General features: G+C 37.0%; 1 protein-coding gene across 4 annotated transcripts in view; it reads left to right on the top strand.

Annotated features, from left to right (window-relative positions):
* Positions 1-3,505: 3,505 nt before the first annotated feature.
* Positions 3,506-17,802, top strand: part of SLC12A1 (solute carrier family 12 member 1) — an 84,299-nt gene continuing 70,002 nt past the window's right edge. For 3 of the 4 annotated variants that reach the window (XM_014852905.3, XM_070501985.1, XM_014852901.3), the window contains exons 1-4: positions 3,511-3,609; positions 4,727-5,324; positions 15,145-15,279; positions 15,435-15,510. In XM_014852905.3, the coding sequence (XP_014708391.3) occupies positions 4,905-5,324; positions 15,145-15,279; positions 15,435-15,510 (631 nt within the window). In that variant the 5' untranslated portion in view covers positions 3,511-3,609; positions 4,727-4,904. Of the gene's footprint in view, positions 3,610-4,726; positions 5,325-15,144; positions 15,280-15,434; positions 15,511-17,802 lie in introns of all 4 variants that reach the window. The other variant, XM_014852896.3, reaches the window with a different exon arrangement.

The raw sequence follows: 17,802 nt of genomic DNA, 5'->3' as shown, positions 1-17,802 counted from the left end.
TATTCAGCCTCCCCAGTCTTCATTCTCTTCACTTGATAAGTGAAAAGATAGTATTATATAATTCTAAAATTCTTTCCGGCTACAAAATTCTGACTGTCCATTATCACTGATTGGAGGAATATATCAGGAGATAAATTAAAACAAAAATATTTGTGTTGTTTGAAAACACAGAACTGCCAAACATACCAAAAAGGAATGACTAATATTTACTGAGAGTTAGCACTAAATTAGATGTTTTCCATTTATTATGTGATTTGATACTCTTATCAATCCTTCAAGTTCAATACTATTATTTCCATTTTATTATCTCAATTTCACAGATGAAGAAGTCAAGGTGAGAGAGATTAAATAACTTCCCAAGGTCACCAAGCTGGGGAGTGGTTGTCTTAGGGATTGAACTTGGGCAGTCGAACATCAAAGTTCTGTTTTTTTTTAAAGATTGGCACCTGAGCTAACAACTGTTGCCAATCTTCTTTTTTTTCCTGTTTTTTTTTTCTCCCCAAATCCCCCCAGTACATAGTTGTATATTTTAGTTGTGGGTCCTTCTAGTTGTGGCATGTGGGATGCCGCCTCAACATGGTCTAATGAGCAGTGCCATGTCCATGCCTAGGATCCGAACCCTGGGCCGCCAAAACAGAGCACTCGAACTTAATCACTCGACCATGGGGCCGGCCCCATAAAGTCCTTGTTTTTAAACATCCTGCTGTACTCCCAGACATTATCCTCAGTGCTTTTACATATCTTACAAATATGATTGCTGCTCAGGTCTATGGCACTCCAAAACCAGCTGTCTCAGTGAAATTCCCTGATGCTTTCCATCTCCTAGTAGATTCAGAACTCTGAGTAGGCTATGGATTTTCTGGACCAAACCCATACCACAAGGAGGCTCTTTAAACCCCAGTAGGTACAGGAGTGTTGACCTGGGACATCTTGTAGCCAGTTAGCAACTTGCCCCAAGAGCATCTCATTGAGCCAAGTCAGCTGGACACACTGAAAGTTGTATATGTTCAGGACACTAGGTACCTCTTCTATGACCCAGTCTTTTAAAGTCTTCGCTAAGATATACGCTCAAGTACCAGATGCTCCATTTGTCTCCTAGAGAAGACATCCAACAAGACCCTCCATTTTGGTGACTAGAATACAACAAGGCCAGATCTTTATTTCAAAAAGAAAAAAAGGCTCCCAAAACTGAAAGATAAGAAACTTTTATGAAATATGAGCATTGTTTCTGAAAGTTCAACACCCACAAGCTTCTCAGATGTCACCAACTCCACCATAATGTTATTTCCAATCCCAGTAAAGAGAAATTATTTCAACCAAAAGTGTCTTCATTCATGACATTTATTCATGGCCTATTGTGCATCTTAGACTTTTTTACGGGGAAGAGGAGTTTTTGTTTCTGTATTTTCAGAAACAGAAACAATATAAAAGTTACAAAGGACAGTTATAGTACAGATACAACATGGAAGTTTCATTAAGTGCTTATCCTTCTAGGAATAGATGTCCAATGTCATAGCCAGGTCAACCCCCAGCTGCTCCTTCCCAAGAGCCCTGTCAGGGAGGACAAGAGCAAAGGTAAAGGAGGAGTATACCTCCACACGGTTTCCCCCTCTTACCTTCTTCTCCTGTCTCAAAGGCCTAAATCAGGTTTACCTTTCAAGGTTGGCTTTATAGATGGTGCAATTTGCTCCATCTCCCAAAACCATCTCCCATCTGCCCCAGAATGTGTGAATCCCCTTAATAGACCAGAGACTTTCATTTCACAGTTAGAGATAAAAGGCTTAGAATGAAAAAGTCTGGTTGATGTAAGACCAGGACTAAAACTAATTCACACTACACCGCAGTCAGGCAGTCAGTCAGCAAGGAAAAAGGAAATTGACTGCTCTCAGAGGCAGGCATTCACAGTCTTCGGTCAAGGAAAAAGGTAAAAGAATAAATAGGTGGGCTCCTGAAAGGGGGCTGGGGTTCAGGGACTGATTCAAAAGGGGAGACTAGAGATGGCAGAAATAACTGCAAGCGAAATTCACAGTTGTTGGCCAGGGCTGGTGAATGGGACTTCTTTGGGGCCACAGCCCCCTCGTAGCTGGTTTGAATAACCAGCCTCACCCAATTGAATCTAAAATGTGACTAATTCCTCTGACTGACCACTTTCTATATGGAGAGTCAGAAGCCTTTTTCAAACAAATGCCTTGTATCAGTGGCCATTAAGAGCAGAATGAGTTACGGTCACATACTGTAATTCTGTCTCTATTTCTGATACAGCCTCATGACATTAGCCTGACTGATTAGCGTGGCATTTACCTAAGAACATCAAAGGGGTTTTACTCAGGTACCGCCAGATCCCTTTCTACAATCCAGTATCTGTTCACCAACCAAACTTCCTCCCCATTTTAATAGGCATAGTACCTATTCCAATCTCTAATAATTCACCCAAGAATCATGGATATGTCTAAGTAAAAGTCACTAGTCAGTTGCAAACATTGCCAAAATAGTAAAAGCAAATGTTAAGTACAAACTGGTGCTATTCTAAATCCTATCCACAAATTAACTCATTTAATCCTCACGATAACTCTACAACAAGATAGGTAACGTTATTACCCACAACTGCACTGCACAAATGAGAAAGTTAAGACACGGAAAGTCTGAGTAACTTGTCAGACTTCACACAGATGGGAAGTGACAGGGCTGGGCTGCGAATGGAGATTCCTGACTCCAGGGACTTGCTCCTACCCTCTCTTATGATCCCACAACCGTGCTGCTCAGGCAACTGGAACTCACTTGGATAGTTTCTTATAAAACAGGAGGACTCATTCAATCATCCTGACTGAAAACCAATGACAGAACCTGCACGCAGGAATTGTTTGTGCTGCCTTAATAATCACCACCACACAGATATGAGCAAAACCTTTCCCTCAACAAAACTCAAAAATTGGGTTGGATAAAAACGTTTTGCCAGGTGGAGACGAACAGGTCATTTAGCAGTGCCGCTGGGAAACTTCCCCACAGCTGGAGTCCTGCTTGAAACATTTTCCTTCTAGGTAGAAATATTTTTAATAAGTCACTGATTCTACTCTCAATCTACTCACCTCCCAAGCAGAGAAGAGTCAAGGTAATATCTACTATAAGCAAGGTAAAATCATCTCAAATACCTTTTTCTAGTTACAAAGCATAGAAATCATCTCTGGAGGACTATGTTTTGCTGCACATACTGAACAATAGGAGATCACTAGGAATCACGTGAAATGAGATGATGGAATTCAATTTATTTATCCCCAAACAACTGAAGTGCCGCTCCTATTTTGTGGGATGATTGCTGTTGAGCAATCCAACTTCCCTTATGAATTAAAGAAACTTTATTTTACTTTCTGTCTAAAAGGATTAATGGTTTACTACTAGTTACTAGTTGATTTAGTACCTAAGGTTTCTCAGGGCTAATAACTGGGTGGAGCCTACAATATTATTCCAAGCCAATCATTGATCAGTGATCTCTCTCAAGGAAGATTCTAACCAATAAGAGGAAATCTAAGGCTCTAGGCTGAAAGCTAAGGGCCACATATATGCCTGGGTGATGCTGAAGCAGGTTACGCTTTCTGGGAAGGCTCCTGAGCGGTAAGTTAAACATTTCTGGGAAGGATAAAAATCACACTTAGTATTATGTCATAAAGTTGATTCTAAGGTGTGCAGTAAAGGCAAAGATGTCAAGGACTACAAAGCGAAGTGGGATGTTCTGTAAAAACTAGAGAGAGAACAGCTTCGCTTACGATTTCCCCAGGAAAGTTTATTTGAGAGTTGAAGTTGAGATTTTCTTTTAATTCAAAGAAATAGCTTTAATAACTACAAGAGAGAGGCAAGTTTTTGTTTGCGTTTATCTATCTTTCTAGAACTTTCCTTGAAAAGCCAAATTTTAAGGTATCAATAAAGAGATATTATTCTAATGAAATACTGTTCTAAGGTGGGCTCATAATGTATATCATGAAAATGGTTATGTAGTCTGTTTATCTCACAGTCAAATGTAAACCTCTCAATGCATATTGACAATATTTCATTAAAAGGAATCAGAAGAGCATGATTATTTTACTTAAATATAGCATACGACTTCATTAAGGGCTGTGACTTATTCCCTTACTCTGAATTCTCAAACTTTGTTTAAAGGTTCCATAACAGCATTTGTAAAACCAACAAATGTATGAGCAAATGAAACATTTTGAAGGCTGGCAAAAGATCCAGGAATTTACAAAGACATCTTCTTGCCAGGACATATTTTTATAAACTAACAAGAACGTATTTTTAAAAAATATTTTTATTTTATTCATCATATAATATATTGACATTTATCATAAAATTCTTTGCAGTTTCAACATTTAGTACTGTTGATGAACTGTGTTTTAGGCTAAGAAAATTCTCCTCAGCTCTTACTCTACTCAATTAGTAGTTATATCTTTTCTAAAGTCATATTGACTCCAACTGCACTGAGTCCAGGCAAAGACTACAAACTCAGGCAACCTTTTAATGACTCCATTGGAAACTCTGTTTGCTGAAGCAGGTTCCCAGTTATTTATTATGGGATTTAATTGCTCAGGTGACTTAGGTTCCTAGACAGGTAATTTTTAATGAAATGAATTTAAATCGCACGTCTTGTGAAAGAAAACTGTTCCTCACATCCCTACCCCTACTTAAGTCTATTTATTTTACTTGAAACAAGTTTAATTTTCCTTTTCAATGACAGCTTTGAAGAACAATCTGAAGATTGTATAGGAGACAATACATCAAGAATCTATGGAGTTCTTCTAGAACAAAAGCTAGGAGAAAAATACATTAGTGTTTATTCTGAGGAGAAAATAGATTTTTTTTTCAAAAAAAAGGCATAAAGTAGAAAGCTTAGTAAAAAAAACCCATTTTGGAAGATGTCACTGAACAACTCTTCCAGTGTATTTCCGGATTCAGTGCCCAGTAATACCAATCGCTTTCAAGTTAATGTCATAAATGAGAGCCATGAAAGCAGTGCGGCCGCGGAGGACAACGCCGACCCTCCACATTACGAGGAGACCTCCTTTGGGGATGCAGCCCAGAACAGATTCAGAGTCAGCTTTAGGCCTGGGAACCAGGAGTGCTATGACAATTTCCTCCACAATGGAGAAACTGCTAAAACAGATACCAGTTTTCACGCTTATGATTCTCACACAAACACATACTACCTGCAAACCTTTGGCCACAACACGGTGGATGCCATTCCCAAGATCGAGTACTATCGCAACACCGGCAGCGTCAGTGGGCCCAAGGTCAGCCGACCCAGCCTGCTGGAGATTCATGAGCAATTTGCAAAGGTAAGCTTAAGGCACAGGCAAGTATCTTCTCTTACTCTTTCAGGTGAGTTCCTGCTCTTTAGTAACACCATGAATGTAAAAGCATCCAGTGAATAGGTCTATTCCAAATGGCTCATCTTAATTACACGACAATCCCTAGTTCCCAATAAACAGAAAATACACAAAAAGCATTCCACGATGTCTACTGACTGAGCACAGGAAACTAAAGAATTAACTCTAAAAGTTAGGCAATATATTGTATCTTCTTTACAATTATAGTCTGTTCAATTCATGCTTGGTTAAAGATGTCAAACTGAATACTAAGCTGGTTTCCCCTTAGTATTAATGCCTCCACAACAGTGGTAAAAAAAAAAAAAATCACTGTTGCTTACATCGTTAATGCTTGGTGCCAGCCTTTAGAGCACATGGGTATTTTTTATATTCTTTAAAGCGAGAGCAGAGATTTATAAGACTCAGCATTTTATCCCTTCCCTTTCAAAACTTTGCCTGTGGTTCCTGAATGCACTTAACCATATAAAAGTAACAAATTAAATTTAAGTACAGAAGCAGCAGAAGTGGCTAAACTTTTCATTATTTAAGGAATATAGCCAGGGTTCCCAAATGAGCTAGAAGCGTGAGGCAGCACTTTTTCCAATCATGTGGCAAATCATTTATGAGCTAAGTAGATTTCTTCTTCCATAACTTGCTCTAAAATACATTGATGCACTTTATCTTCCTGCTCTTCTGGAACACCGTTTGGAATGAATATCATTCTTTATAGAATATAATTACTTGCTGAGAAGAATAATTAGCTGTCACATATCCAAATGTAGTTTACTCTTGTCCAAGTTTTGAGGTAAGAAAAAAAATGGATTGGAGCAATTTCTTTCATATTCGTTCGTTCATTCAACACTTTTATTATTAAATAATTGCTCACCCTGGGGATTCTAGGAATACCGCTCTCACAAAAGATGCTAATAAAGGTGAAAATCTCTCGTTAGTTTCTGCTCATCCTTCTTTCCCCAGGGAAACCCCTCTCCAAAGCTTACAGCCCTTGGCTGCTCAGGGTGCTTGTCTCTGGGTCCTACCACCAGAGATTGAGTGACTTCCTGAGGAGAAGCCCAGGCTCTGTTCCCTTATCTTCTCTCCCCACCAAGTTACTTGTCCTAGGTACTATATAGGCAACACTGCTAAATGGCTGGTTTCTTTATAGGCATAAGATTTAGACTTTTTCTGGATATTTGGTGCTTTAACCAAAAGAAGTTAGCAATGTGGTAATTTCAGACACAGTGGCAGCTCCCATGAAGATTTTTGAGAAGGGGGCCCATTTGAAGCTCCTGAAATCAGACTGAGGTGTCGCTTTCCTTTTCTGTGTAAGGGGAGAGGAAAGGAGAAGAAAGAAAAGGAAGAGGGGAAAAAGAAGGTTGAGAGAAGGGGGCACAAGGAGCTTCCCAGATGTAGGAAAGGCAGAAAGAGAGATTTAGGGTATTATGAAGAGATTTCCATTTATACTGAAGAAGGGAAAGGAACCCAAGTCTTCTAAAAAAAGACCTGAAATTCGATCCCACCATACTCTACCTCATTACACATGGTAATTTTTAAAGCCATATCCTTTGTTAAAATTGTGATCAAAACAAATATTCTCCCCCTCTCTCAACTTACAAGAACGGAAAATAAAATTTTAACTCCTTTAAAAAGGAAATGGAGTAAACTCACATTGTTCTTAGGACTGATATTCTAGAGAGAGAAAAGTAGCTGACATAATTTCTAAAGCCATGACTTCTATAAATCTTTATGTAAGGGGAGAAAAGCTCTGTGGGCCCTATGTGAGGAAGCCATCTGAATATCCACACAGTAGGAATGCAATAGCAGCATTTGACAGATTTGACAGCTGTTTGCAATATCATATTATTTTTGAAAAGATAAAATGAGATTAAGGACTTAACCCAGATTTAAAGCATTTTTTTTTCTCAGATACAAAGGAACAGCAAATTAAATAGATTGAAAATTAGGTTTAGGCTCAATGCCCTGAATAATCATTCTGAATGAGCATAGTAATAAGTTACTCTTTTTTTTATGAACTGGACCCTTACTTACCTAGGATACTTCATCTTGATTAAATCATACAGAAGTATCCACACGGCCAAATTGGGAGCAGAATTCAAATACGACCACGGAATCTACAATGGGCACATTCCTACAGCCAGGACCATTCGGTGTCACTAAAGTTGTAGGGACCAATCCATCACATGTTCTACGTCTGTGCCATCCTTCAGGCATTCACAGTCCGGACCTTCTTCAGTTCGCTTCTTTCTTCCTTCCTAGTGAATTTGATACTGCTGTTCCTCCTGCTTTCCCCCCCCAAATAAAAGATGAAAACCTTTAATGTGAGGTAGCTATGCTGCCACCTCCTTGTGGCCCTTGACACATTACGGTAGTTCCTCAAATCACAACTAGAAATGATCAGTAGAACAAACATTGTATTTGGACACATCACAGATTTTGGATACAAAAAAATTATAAATAACAGTGTTTACTTAATTTAAAAGTAGAACGTAATTGACATAGTACAGGTTAGGCGATATTTTTTGTACCCCTGATTATAATGCTTTAAAAACCATATAAAAATGATACATTCATACTAAATGACAGAACATATTTGTCAGAAAGCAGTTGGATTTTGTGCAAATCCTGGTTATAACTTCAAAGACAGAAAAAAAATTACATGACAAGGTTGTCCTAATAGGTAAAATGAAAAATAGGTTTGAAAGACATTATTTTAAATCTTTACCTTAAATGGAACTCTAGGAGTGATGGATATTGACAGAATTTGTAATCTCAATGATTTGAGATCATAGTTGAAGAAATCCTTTTCATTTTCTATGTAGTAAAGAGCTAAATGCCTATACTAGTGACTATGAATTACAGATTTCTGAAGACTCTAGTTAAAAGCAGAAAAAAGTGACACCATCCCTTACATGCTCTGCAATGTTGTACAAGCTATATAACTTTGACTGATTTTGCAGGATGCTTGTGAATATTAGAGTTTATATTATGATGTCTAGCACATTGCCTGCAATGGGTAGGAGCTCAATAAATGGTTGTTGATGATGATGATGGTAATTTTTATGCTAGCTAATTTTTATTTAAAAAGTAAAATATACACTGATAAAATATTTAACAAGTGCTAAAAATGTATATAAGGAAATGTCTCTTACCTAACATAAATTTTTAGTTATTCCCTCTGGGGCAATGTTACTGACAGTTTCTTATAAATCCTTCCAGAAGTTTTCTATGCCTATACAAACATACATATACTCCTATAAATATCTATATTTCTATCTGTCTAACTTTTTGTTTGTATCCTTTTTCAAACACATATTGGGACGTGTTTTACAATGTTGCTCTGCACTCTACTGTTTTCACTAAACTATATGCGTTAGAGATCTTTCTATATCAAAACATGTATAATGATTATTAGACATCTGGCAAAAATGAATCTAGTATTTTTACTTTGTAAAAATAATTCTACTTTTAGTATCCAGCCTAGTTCTTGTGGCTACCTTTTTATACACAATTCCTAACTACAGGGCTAACCAAAATGGAACTCCTTTTCAGCCTTGCTAACTACCATTGTTGTCAGCATTTCAGAAAAATGTAATTACAAAGGAATCAGGAAAATATATAGCCTTTCTATCAAAGTCAGTGTTCTGATGTCATTGAAATAAACTGTCTATGAAAAGTATTAAATGCTAAAAAAAGTAAGATGCAAATATTATTCTTAAAGAAGTCAACTGTTTAGAAACTGATCCAAAACAAAATAAAGAAATGACTTCATATTTGGGTCTTTAGCCTGTTAGCAACTAAAAATAATTTGTAAATAAGAACATTAGGAGTGACTGTGATATAATAAAAACTTTTTATTGAGAATTTTTTATGTGTCAGACACAGTGCTCACACCTGACAAATTCTCATTCGATCTTTATAACAGTCCTTCAGGGTAGGTACTGTTACCATTGCTGTTTTATTGATGGCGAAAGTTTTGTAAAATCCTATGGATCATTTAGAAGAGAAAATAATGACTTAGAGAAGTCAATAAACTTCCAAGGCCAAGAAGCCCAGGTCACATGGCTAATAAGTTGAGCCCATGTCTGCTTGACTCCAGAGTCCATGTTCTTTATCACTATTTTCCATTCTCAGCCTACTCTCCCACAGCACTTTGCCTCAGTTTGTTCAACCATTATAGAAAATGGTAAGAAATGGCACCCCCGTCACAAGGCACTGAGCAGGAGATCCCAATTCCTTTCTTGTTTTGGGGACTGTGCCAAGAGATCATGTTGCTTCTCCTACAGAATTAATTGTAGGTCTCAATTATTTTCATTGTCGTCATCAAAAGAATTTATTAGCCATTTATTTACAAGAGCTACCATATAAAGTGAATTAAAGAGATTTGACCTCTACTCTCTAGAATTTTATATTGTCAGTCAAATGTCATTGTTATGGGTAGAGCTAAAGAACATGTCGTCAGGTTAACAAACATTAAACCACGTAGATCAATGTATAAATGCTTACCTTCTGTAAAAAGATAACCAAAAATTTACAAATGCGTTCTCTAGAAAATAATCTTTTCTAAATAGTTTCAAAGCTCAAATTTGGAACTTTAGCACTCAAATTGGGGATATCCAAAATTAGAAACAGTCACCAAGCTAAATAAAATAGACATTAAAATTGAGGCAACAAATGCTTTGAAGACCATTGATGATCAGAAGCCACGCCTAAAATATTGGTTGTAGTGAAACTCTGCAGCTAGAGGGACATTCTAGGGATCGTTAGAGTTTTTAGCACCCAAGGCCACATCTGGGAGCTCATACTATTAAAATAATCTGTAGAAACAAGACAAAAAACAAAAGAAAGATTAATTTTTCATTATAAATAGTTCAGAGATAGATGGTGAGTAGAGTGAGATTTCCCTTAAAGTATGACTTCGAAAATATTAAGAATCTTTTAGTTTTATAGTCTTAATGCTGGTTTATTACACATAGCTACCATTTGGCCTAAGTTATCCAAAATATAAGCCAACTTGCATGTGAGCTATATGTTTTCAGATATAGTGAGAATACTGCAATTATAAACTGTGACCGTTCGTAGTGATTGAGAGGCACGGTTTATAGTAACTTTTAAAACAAGAAAAAAAAATCCTCTCTTTTTCATTATTTAAAATACTCCACCTTATAACAAAGGGTTAAAAATGTGTGAACATTGATCAACAAGAAAGACAAAGATGATTAGAATCATATGTTTTTCATTCTGAAATGAACCTTAGGAATTATCAGGTTCTGACTGGGACTGGCTTTAAGATAATCCAGTGGCATGGGTGTGAGAGGATTAAGTGGAATACTTTCGACCCATATGTTGCTAATTGTTGAAGCTGAGTGATGGGTACATGAAATATATTTTTCTCCCTATTGTTACAACTATTTAAATATGTCAATAATAAAAGAAAGTTTAAAACAATGAGGAAGGGATCATCTAGACCTAAATATTTATGGAACTATGTCTTAATGATGGTCTAAGATTTCTACCATGTTGAGATTAAAGGCTGAAAACTTGAAAACATGTATAGTAGCAAGTATCATCTAGTTGGAACTTAAAGAATAAGTACATTTCTTTTCTTCTGCTTTGATGATAGCTAGAAAGGCATTTGTTATTTTTCTGGGATTTGAAAAATCATATATTTTATGTTAAATAAAATAATTATCTTTCATCATCTAGAAAAACCCATTAGGAATTTACCCCTTAAGCCTTTCTTTTTCTTCCTTCCTTCCTTTCTTTCTCTTTCTTTCTTCCTTCCTTCCTTTCTTTCTCTCTCTCTCTTTCTTGCTCTCTCTTTCTTTCTTTTAAAATGCACTTTATTTTAGCTTCTCTGAATGCTTAATGCACAGGTGAAACTCTTGGTAAATAAATAGCCATTCCCTAAAGGTATGCAATTTAAAATGCATTTATGAAAGGTTGTGGGTCATCATTTATGGTAATAGAGTGTGAACCAACAAATTAATTCAAAGTGGGAATGAAAAAACTGGTTTCAGGCAGCAATCATAAAACTTTTAGTCTTTAAGACTTCGGTCCCAAGAACATGCATCAGCCAGGAGTCTGCCAGCCGCTGGTTATAGCTCACAGCCATCGAATCACCACAAACTCTCGACCCAAAGTCTTGTTCAGTACTTTGATGATAAGTTGGCTTTATAATTGCTGTTTGGGCTTACAAAGGAGGCATTTATTAAAGAGTGAAATCAAGTTTTGCTTTGCCTTGTTAGAAGAGGAAGATGGCAAACATAGAAAAATGATTTTGCCTTAGAGTAAACTGATTCAAAGGAAGATTTTCAGAAAACCTATGGGATTTATTCTCATTGGCAGTATCCAGGGAAGGTTAAGTCACTTGTTGAAGGACACATCCTGAACTAATTGCATAGCCAAAACTAGAGTCCAAGACTCCTAGTTTATGTCGTGTAGCAATTCTTCACATCCCAACGAGAGTATGCAATAGAAACAGATTTGTACTTGTAAATTTACTATCAGACCTTTATAGTCAACAGAAGAAATATACATTCACGAGTTTTTTCCCCTCTATGATATACATATATTTAAATTTTTGAAACTGTATCAGGTTGAACATATTTACCTAAGGGAGAGTTGAACATTAGACATGGACTCTATTTTTAAATAATTTAGAAAATTATTGCCTTACTAATTTCCATGTATAATGATTTCCCTGACATGCCCTCATAGAATATTCTTTTTTGCTTCATATTGTGATGTCCTGGTGATAAATTGAAGAATTGTTAAACTGTGACCACAAGGGCATTCATCAGATAGAAATGTTGATTTAAGGAGAAATTTTAAATATCCTATTCATCCTTTAGCCAACTTTGTAAGATGTTTTTTACAGTCATTGGTATTCTCATTCATCTAGATCTAAGGGTCACAGTTACCATCAGAGTTCATCAGAGGGCAGATCAATTTCCTGGACCAAACCCTCAAGTTCAGGTTTAATCAGAAAACATAGATTTTATTCCCAAGACTGCTTTTAAAAAGCAAATGATTAAGGCTCTGTCTCACGAGATCCCCAATTAATTCAGGAAAAGGAAATTGCCTTCTCCCTGAATGAGTAGCTACTGATGGCCGTGGGATGTTGATTAACTAGAACATTGTTTTTTACAAATTACGAAGTTTTTCTCAAAGCAGGTCAAATAAATGAATCTCCTAACAAAATAATCTCTTCAACATTCATGGACATTTTAACACTTCCCTACTCTCACTGTTTTTCAGTTATGGAAAATGAAAGTTCCATTTGACCCACTCAGCTGCCTTATGTGTGTAGAATCCTTTCAAACAAAAGTAGAATTTTTAATTGATTGGAGAACGACCTCAAATGTTTCACCCATCTGTAATTGGCTGTATTGTGTAATATGTACCATCCAGTATGGTAGCCACCAGTCACATGTGGCTACTGAGCACTTGAAACATGGCTAGTCCAAACTGAGATGTGATGTCAGTGTAAAATACACACTGGATTTCAAAGACATAGTATGAAAAAAAGAAAGTAAAATATCTCATTAATATTTTTATAGTGATCATGTGTTGAAATGATAATATTTTATATACTTAAGTAAAATATATTATTAAAACAGTCATGATTCAGGTCCCTCTTACAAGATGGGGTACCATTACTGTTAATGAATATTTACATTGCAAATATTAGAAATATGACATTCTACAAAAATTTAATATATGTTCAACATTTAAGGGTCTATATCTGTACCCAAGTTATTTCACTAGCTTCTTTTTACTTTTTTTTAAAGTAACTACCGGAAAATTTTGAATTATATACATGATTTGCATTTGCGGCTGGTATAGATGGCCGGTTTCTGCCCTGCTAGTTCAGCTTAAATTTCTATGGACTTTGTTTGTCCATATCCTACATTGATATGAATATGTGATGTCAGCTTTCAATTATCTGTGCAAATAGGGACTGACGATGCCTAAGATTAAGATATTCCGCAGGTAATTCAAAACTAAATTTTAACTATTAATTTCAGTTTCCTTTGTCATTCAGTTTTTTCCCCAATGCTGTTAGAAAATAATGAGATGATCTGGCTTGGGATTCCTTCCCTTCCTTTCTCTTTTTTAATGTGGGCTGCATAGAGGAAACAATGAGAAAAAGAATACAAAATAAGGAAGGGAGGGAAAAGAAATAGGAGGCAAGAATGGATGAGAAACTAGGCCATCTGCCCCTAAGTGGTATTGATCAGGTGGCCTTCAAGTCCACTTTATGGATTTAATGTCGATTATCAATGACCTGCTGCATGGCAGGCCCTTGGTTGGCATTGAAAAGTAACTTACACCCCTGTCTTCCTCCAATTCAGCTGTCATACTAGGACTCTTTTCACACTATATTACATTGGTTACCCAAGTGTCACACTGTTACTGCACAAAATTGGGGTTTTCTGCCCGAAGCACGTAAACAAGTCAATTACAATGGGCGTGCTAATAGTACACCAAAGCCCAAAGAAGCCAGAGTCCTTCAGTGTGGCGAGGGCAAGAACTTAGACCCTCCCCAAATAAAGTCCTTATAATAAATACCGAATATTTATTTTATACCAGTTTCATTTTAGAGGGGAAAAAAAAATGCCTTGCCCAAGACCTCTTACCCTAGTAACATCAGAACATCTCATTCTAGGCTTAAACCAATGCAGTCCACTTAAGAAAAAGTTGTTCTTTAACTGTGATAATTGAATGCTGAATCTAAGAGACTTCCCCAATGGTTTCAAAACCCTTACTGGAAAAGATGGCTTTGGGGGAGCTCAATGGGGTGGAGTCTAACCATTGATGAGTCACATTGGTGCCAGATAGGCTAAATTAAGTGGGTACTCCTGAAATTATCCAAAGTCATATCTAAAAGAGAAATTAGAGAATTGTTCTTAACTTGAGGGAAACAGCTATTTCCTCCCCCATTGAATTCAGAGACTATCTCACTGAGAGGAAAAGGAGGCTGCAGAAAAAACTAAATAAACATTTTAACCAATTTTTAATATTACTTAATTCTTTCTACTCTGCCTATCTTTCTAGTGGTCAGTCATAACACTTACTCCCTTCTCTACAATACTACTAGCACATCCAACAACTCTCAGGCAAATTCAAAACTTTTTGAATCTGAAAGAAACTTCCCCTACAGGAAGGCATTCCTGTAGCCACGCAATGCCTTTAAATCTTTTTAGAATACTTTAAACTTTTTTTTTTTGAAGAAAACACTTCTACATGATCCTTCTCAAAGATACTCTGAGGTGAGTAGAGAAGTTTTATCATCATTATTTTAGATGAAGAAAATGAACACCAGGGAGGTTAATGGAAAGAAGACTAGACACTCTGCGTTAGTGAGGAAGGTTAACTTTCTGGACCACTTATCTGCCTTCTAAAAGACCCTCATTCACTCTTGACAGGCTTTCCTCCCTACCTTGCACCCCTTCTTTTCTCTTTTGTTCCCTTTGTGTTCTAAACTTATCCAAATCCGACCATTTTCCCCTAAGGTAATATTCTCACGCTGGAAGGATTGACCAAGCTCCTTCATCACCCCTGCAGTCTTAGCAGTGCCTAAAATTACTCACAACACAAACCCATCGGCTCTCAGGGCAAGAAATACTATCTTATTAAAGTGACTAGAACATGCTTTCTTTTTTTGTCTAAAGTTTTATGTCAATTGTTTTGATTTGCCTTTAAAAGTTTTATGGAACCATGTGTTTGTTGACCAAGTACTGTGCTTTTTTTGCTCTCTGTGAAAATGCAGAGTGTGGCAGTGGCCCCGGGTTCAGCCGACAGGGTTGCTAACGGTGATGGGATGCCTGGAGATGAACAAGCTGAAAACAAGGAAGAAGAAAATAAAGGCGGTGCCGTGAAGTTCGGATGGGTGAAAGGTGTGCTGGTAAGAAAGCTCCTGTGTTTACCAATGAGAACTATTCATTCAATGTTCTGGTGAACTAAGTGTTAGCAAGGCCTGAACACCAGAGTTACAAAGACAGCTGGGTTTTGCCCCATTGTCACTTCTCATGCCCCTTTCCATGATCCTTTACTCCACAGGTAAGATGCATGCTGAATATCTGGGGTGTCATGCTCTTCATTCGCCTCTCCTGGATTGTTGGAGAAGCTGGAATCGGTGAGCATTTTTTCCCTCCTATATAACTTTCGATGGAAACTCAATAGGCAGCTCATTTTCACCATTAATGCTGAATGTGAGATGAAGGTCACAGAAATGGTCTGCACTGAGGCTCTTTTACTTGGCCTCTTGACAATGTTTGTCAGAGAGTAAAGGTGAAGCGTTAACTCCCAGGAGACTGGAATTTTCCAGCTTGCCAACCAGAGGCAAGCTCAAGTAAATATTTCTCTCTTTTCATAGAGTTGTACATGTACAAGTATATAGAGACATGTTCATTTTAAATAATAGTATTCATATTTTGGGACATACTGACATTTATCAGAGTATCTCCCTTATGATTATCGGCAAAGCTTCACTAAACAAAAATAACTTGTGGGAAAACTAGTGAAAATGTGACCTGAGTGCTAAAAATGCTGAATGGTTGAACATTTTCCAAAGAAAATAACTGTGTTACTTTCAGGTATCGGCACTAAGAAAACAAAGGATAATAAAGTATTGCCAGATAGACGCTTAAAATGATAGATAAGATGACTAAGATAATTTTTCTAAATGGAAAATGGATGATGTTGAAATTATTTTGATCAGTTATTTAATGTTTTTAGATAGCATATTCCATTTAAAGTATTATTTCCTGTGGCAAATCTTTGTTGTTAAGAGTATATTAGTAAAATTTGTATGAAAGATTTATTTGAATTTTATCAATGATCTTGATTTGGTGTGATAAAAATGAATGATGTAGTGCTCGATCTATGGAAAATACAGTATAGATTCACTTTTAGGGAAGACATATAAATCATTAGAATCAAGAACGGAGATTCAGATATGCCAGAATGTATTTCAATTCACACTGAAAAGGTACTTGGCCATTATTTACTGCCTTCGTTCCTAAACACATTCAGAATCACTAGAAGACTAACTCGCAAAAATAAAGGGCTGAGTTGTAAATTGAAAATCTGGAACCAGTTCCCATAGTTTTTCCATGTTTCGTGTTTGGCAACTGCTGGGTTCCTGACAAAGGGCTGCTTGCCGGCTTTATGGTGCATAGCAAATGAGTGCTCACAGCCGCAGGGGCCAAAATAAGTATATGCTGTTCCGTGGAAAACCTGCAGCTTAATATTGCCAAGTTTTAGCTCCAGGGTTTCATGCAAAATTAGGTTTTTAAGGGCAGTTTAGTAACTTATTGAGATCATCAAGAAACATTACTTTGTTTGGAGGTGTGAGCATAGCCAAGGGCAAGAGTAATTCTTTTTAATGCAACTTATTTAACATCCATATGTTTGGGCAATAATCTGAAGTTTAATCAGATCCTACATTACTCTTCACAGTCAATCCACTTTCATGTTTATTGCAAAATTGTGAAATATGAAGAATCCTGTCTTCTGCTACAGTGTTTATTGAACTTTCAGAGATCAGTATTGTTTTAATAAGGTCCTTTTATTTAAGCAGTCAAATCCTACTTTAGAAGGGTATAGAGTTCTCCCTAAATGAGTGTCCAGTGGGTTTCCTTTGAATGGAGATATTTGTTGTTGTTTTTTAAATCTCAGAAAATAAACTTTAGTGAGTAGTAGAAACTTGTTACCACCCTCACTCAGTTTTACTGACCTTGGCTGTGAACTTAAAGCTAAATGAGTTGACTGAGTTGCCATCTGGGTCTCGTTTGGGTTCTCTTATTAGGTAAGAAAAGAAACAAATACAAATAGCTTCTTCTTGCTTTGGGGCTAGTTTGGGGAAGAAAGCTGAATACACTTTCCAGCCCAGACCCTGGAAACAAAGCCAGAAGGAAGCTGGAGCCAGGAGTAAACAGTAAATAGTAAATGGTCACAGCCCTTGAGTAACCATTCTGAGGCCATGGGTTTTGGTTGTCTTGTCCCCAAAAGCAAATGGTAGAATGAATCGATAATGCCGTCTAGTTGTTCTTCTCTGTCTTGGAGCAAAAAGGTTTCCAATAAACTTACTCATCAGACAGGGATGAAGGGTACGAAAAGCAGGTATGGCCTGAAGTAAGTCATTTATGCTCCGTGAGTTTCACTTTCTCATCTGAAAATGAGGGGGCTGGATTGTTTCCCAACCAATTCTCTGAAGATAAATCTAAAGAACCTTGCTGAACAGGCAGGCACAAACTGAGACAGGCTGAGAGCAGCACAATAGTCTTCACACTGTGGGGTGCATAAGAATTATCTGGGAAGTTAGGTTATGACACTGCAGAATCCTGGGATTCACTTGGAAAGATCCAAACTCAGTAGGTCTGGGCATTTTTAAAAAAGACCCCAGGCCTTTCCTGAAGCAGGTGGT

This window comes from Equus asinus, chromosome 2 (assembly GCF_041296235.1).
Source record: "Equus asinus isolate D_3611 breed Donkey chromosome 2, EquAss-T2T_v2, whole genome shotgun sequence".
Lineage (NCBI taxonomy): Eukaryota > Metazoa > Chordata > Mammalia > Perissodactyla > Equidae > Equus > Equus asinus.
This window is presented reverse-complemented; position numbering and strand designations above follow the sequence as displayed.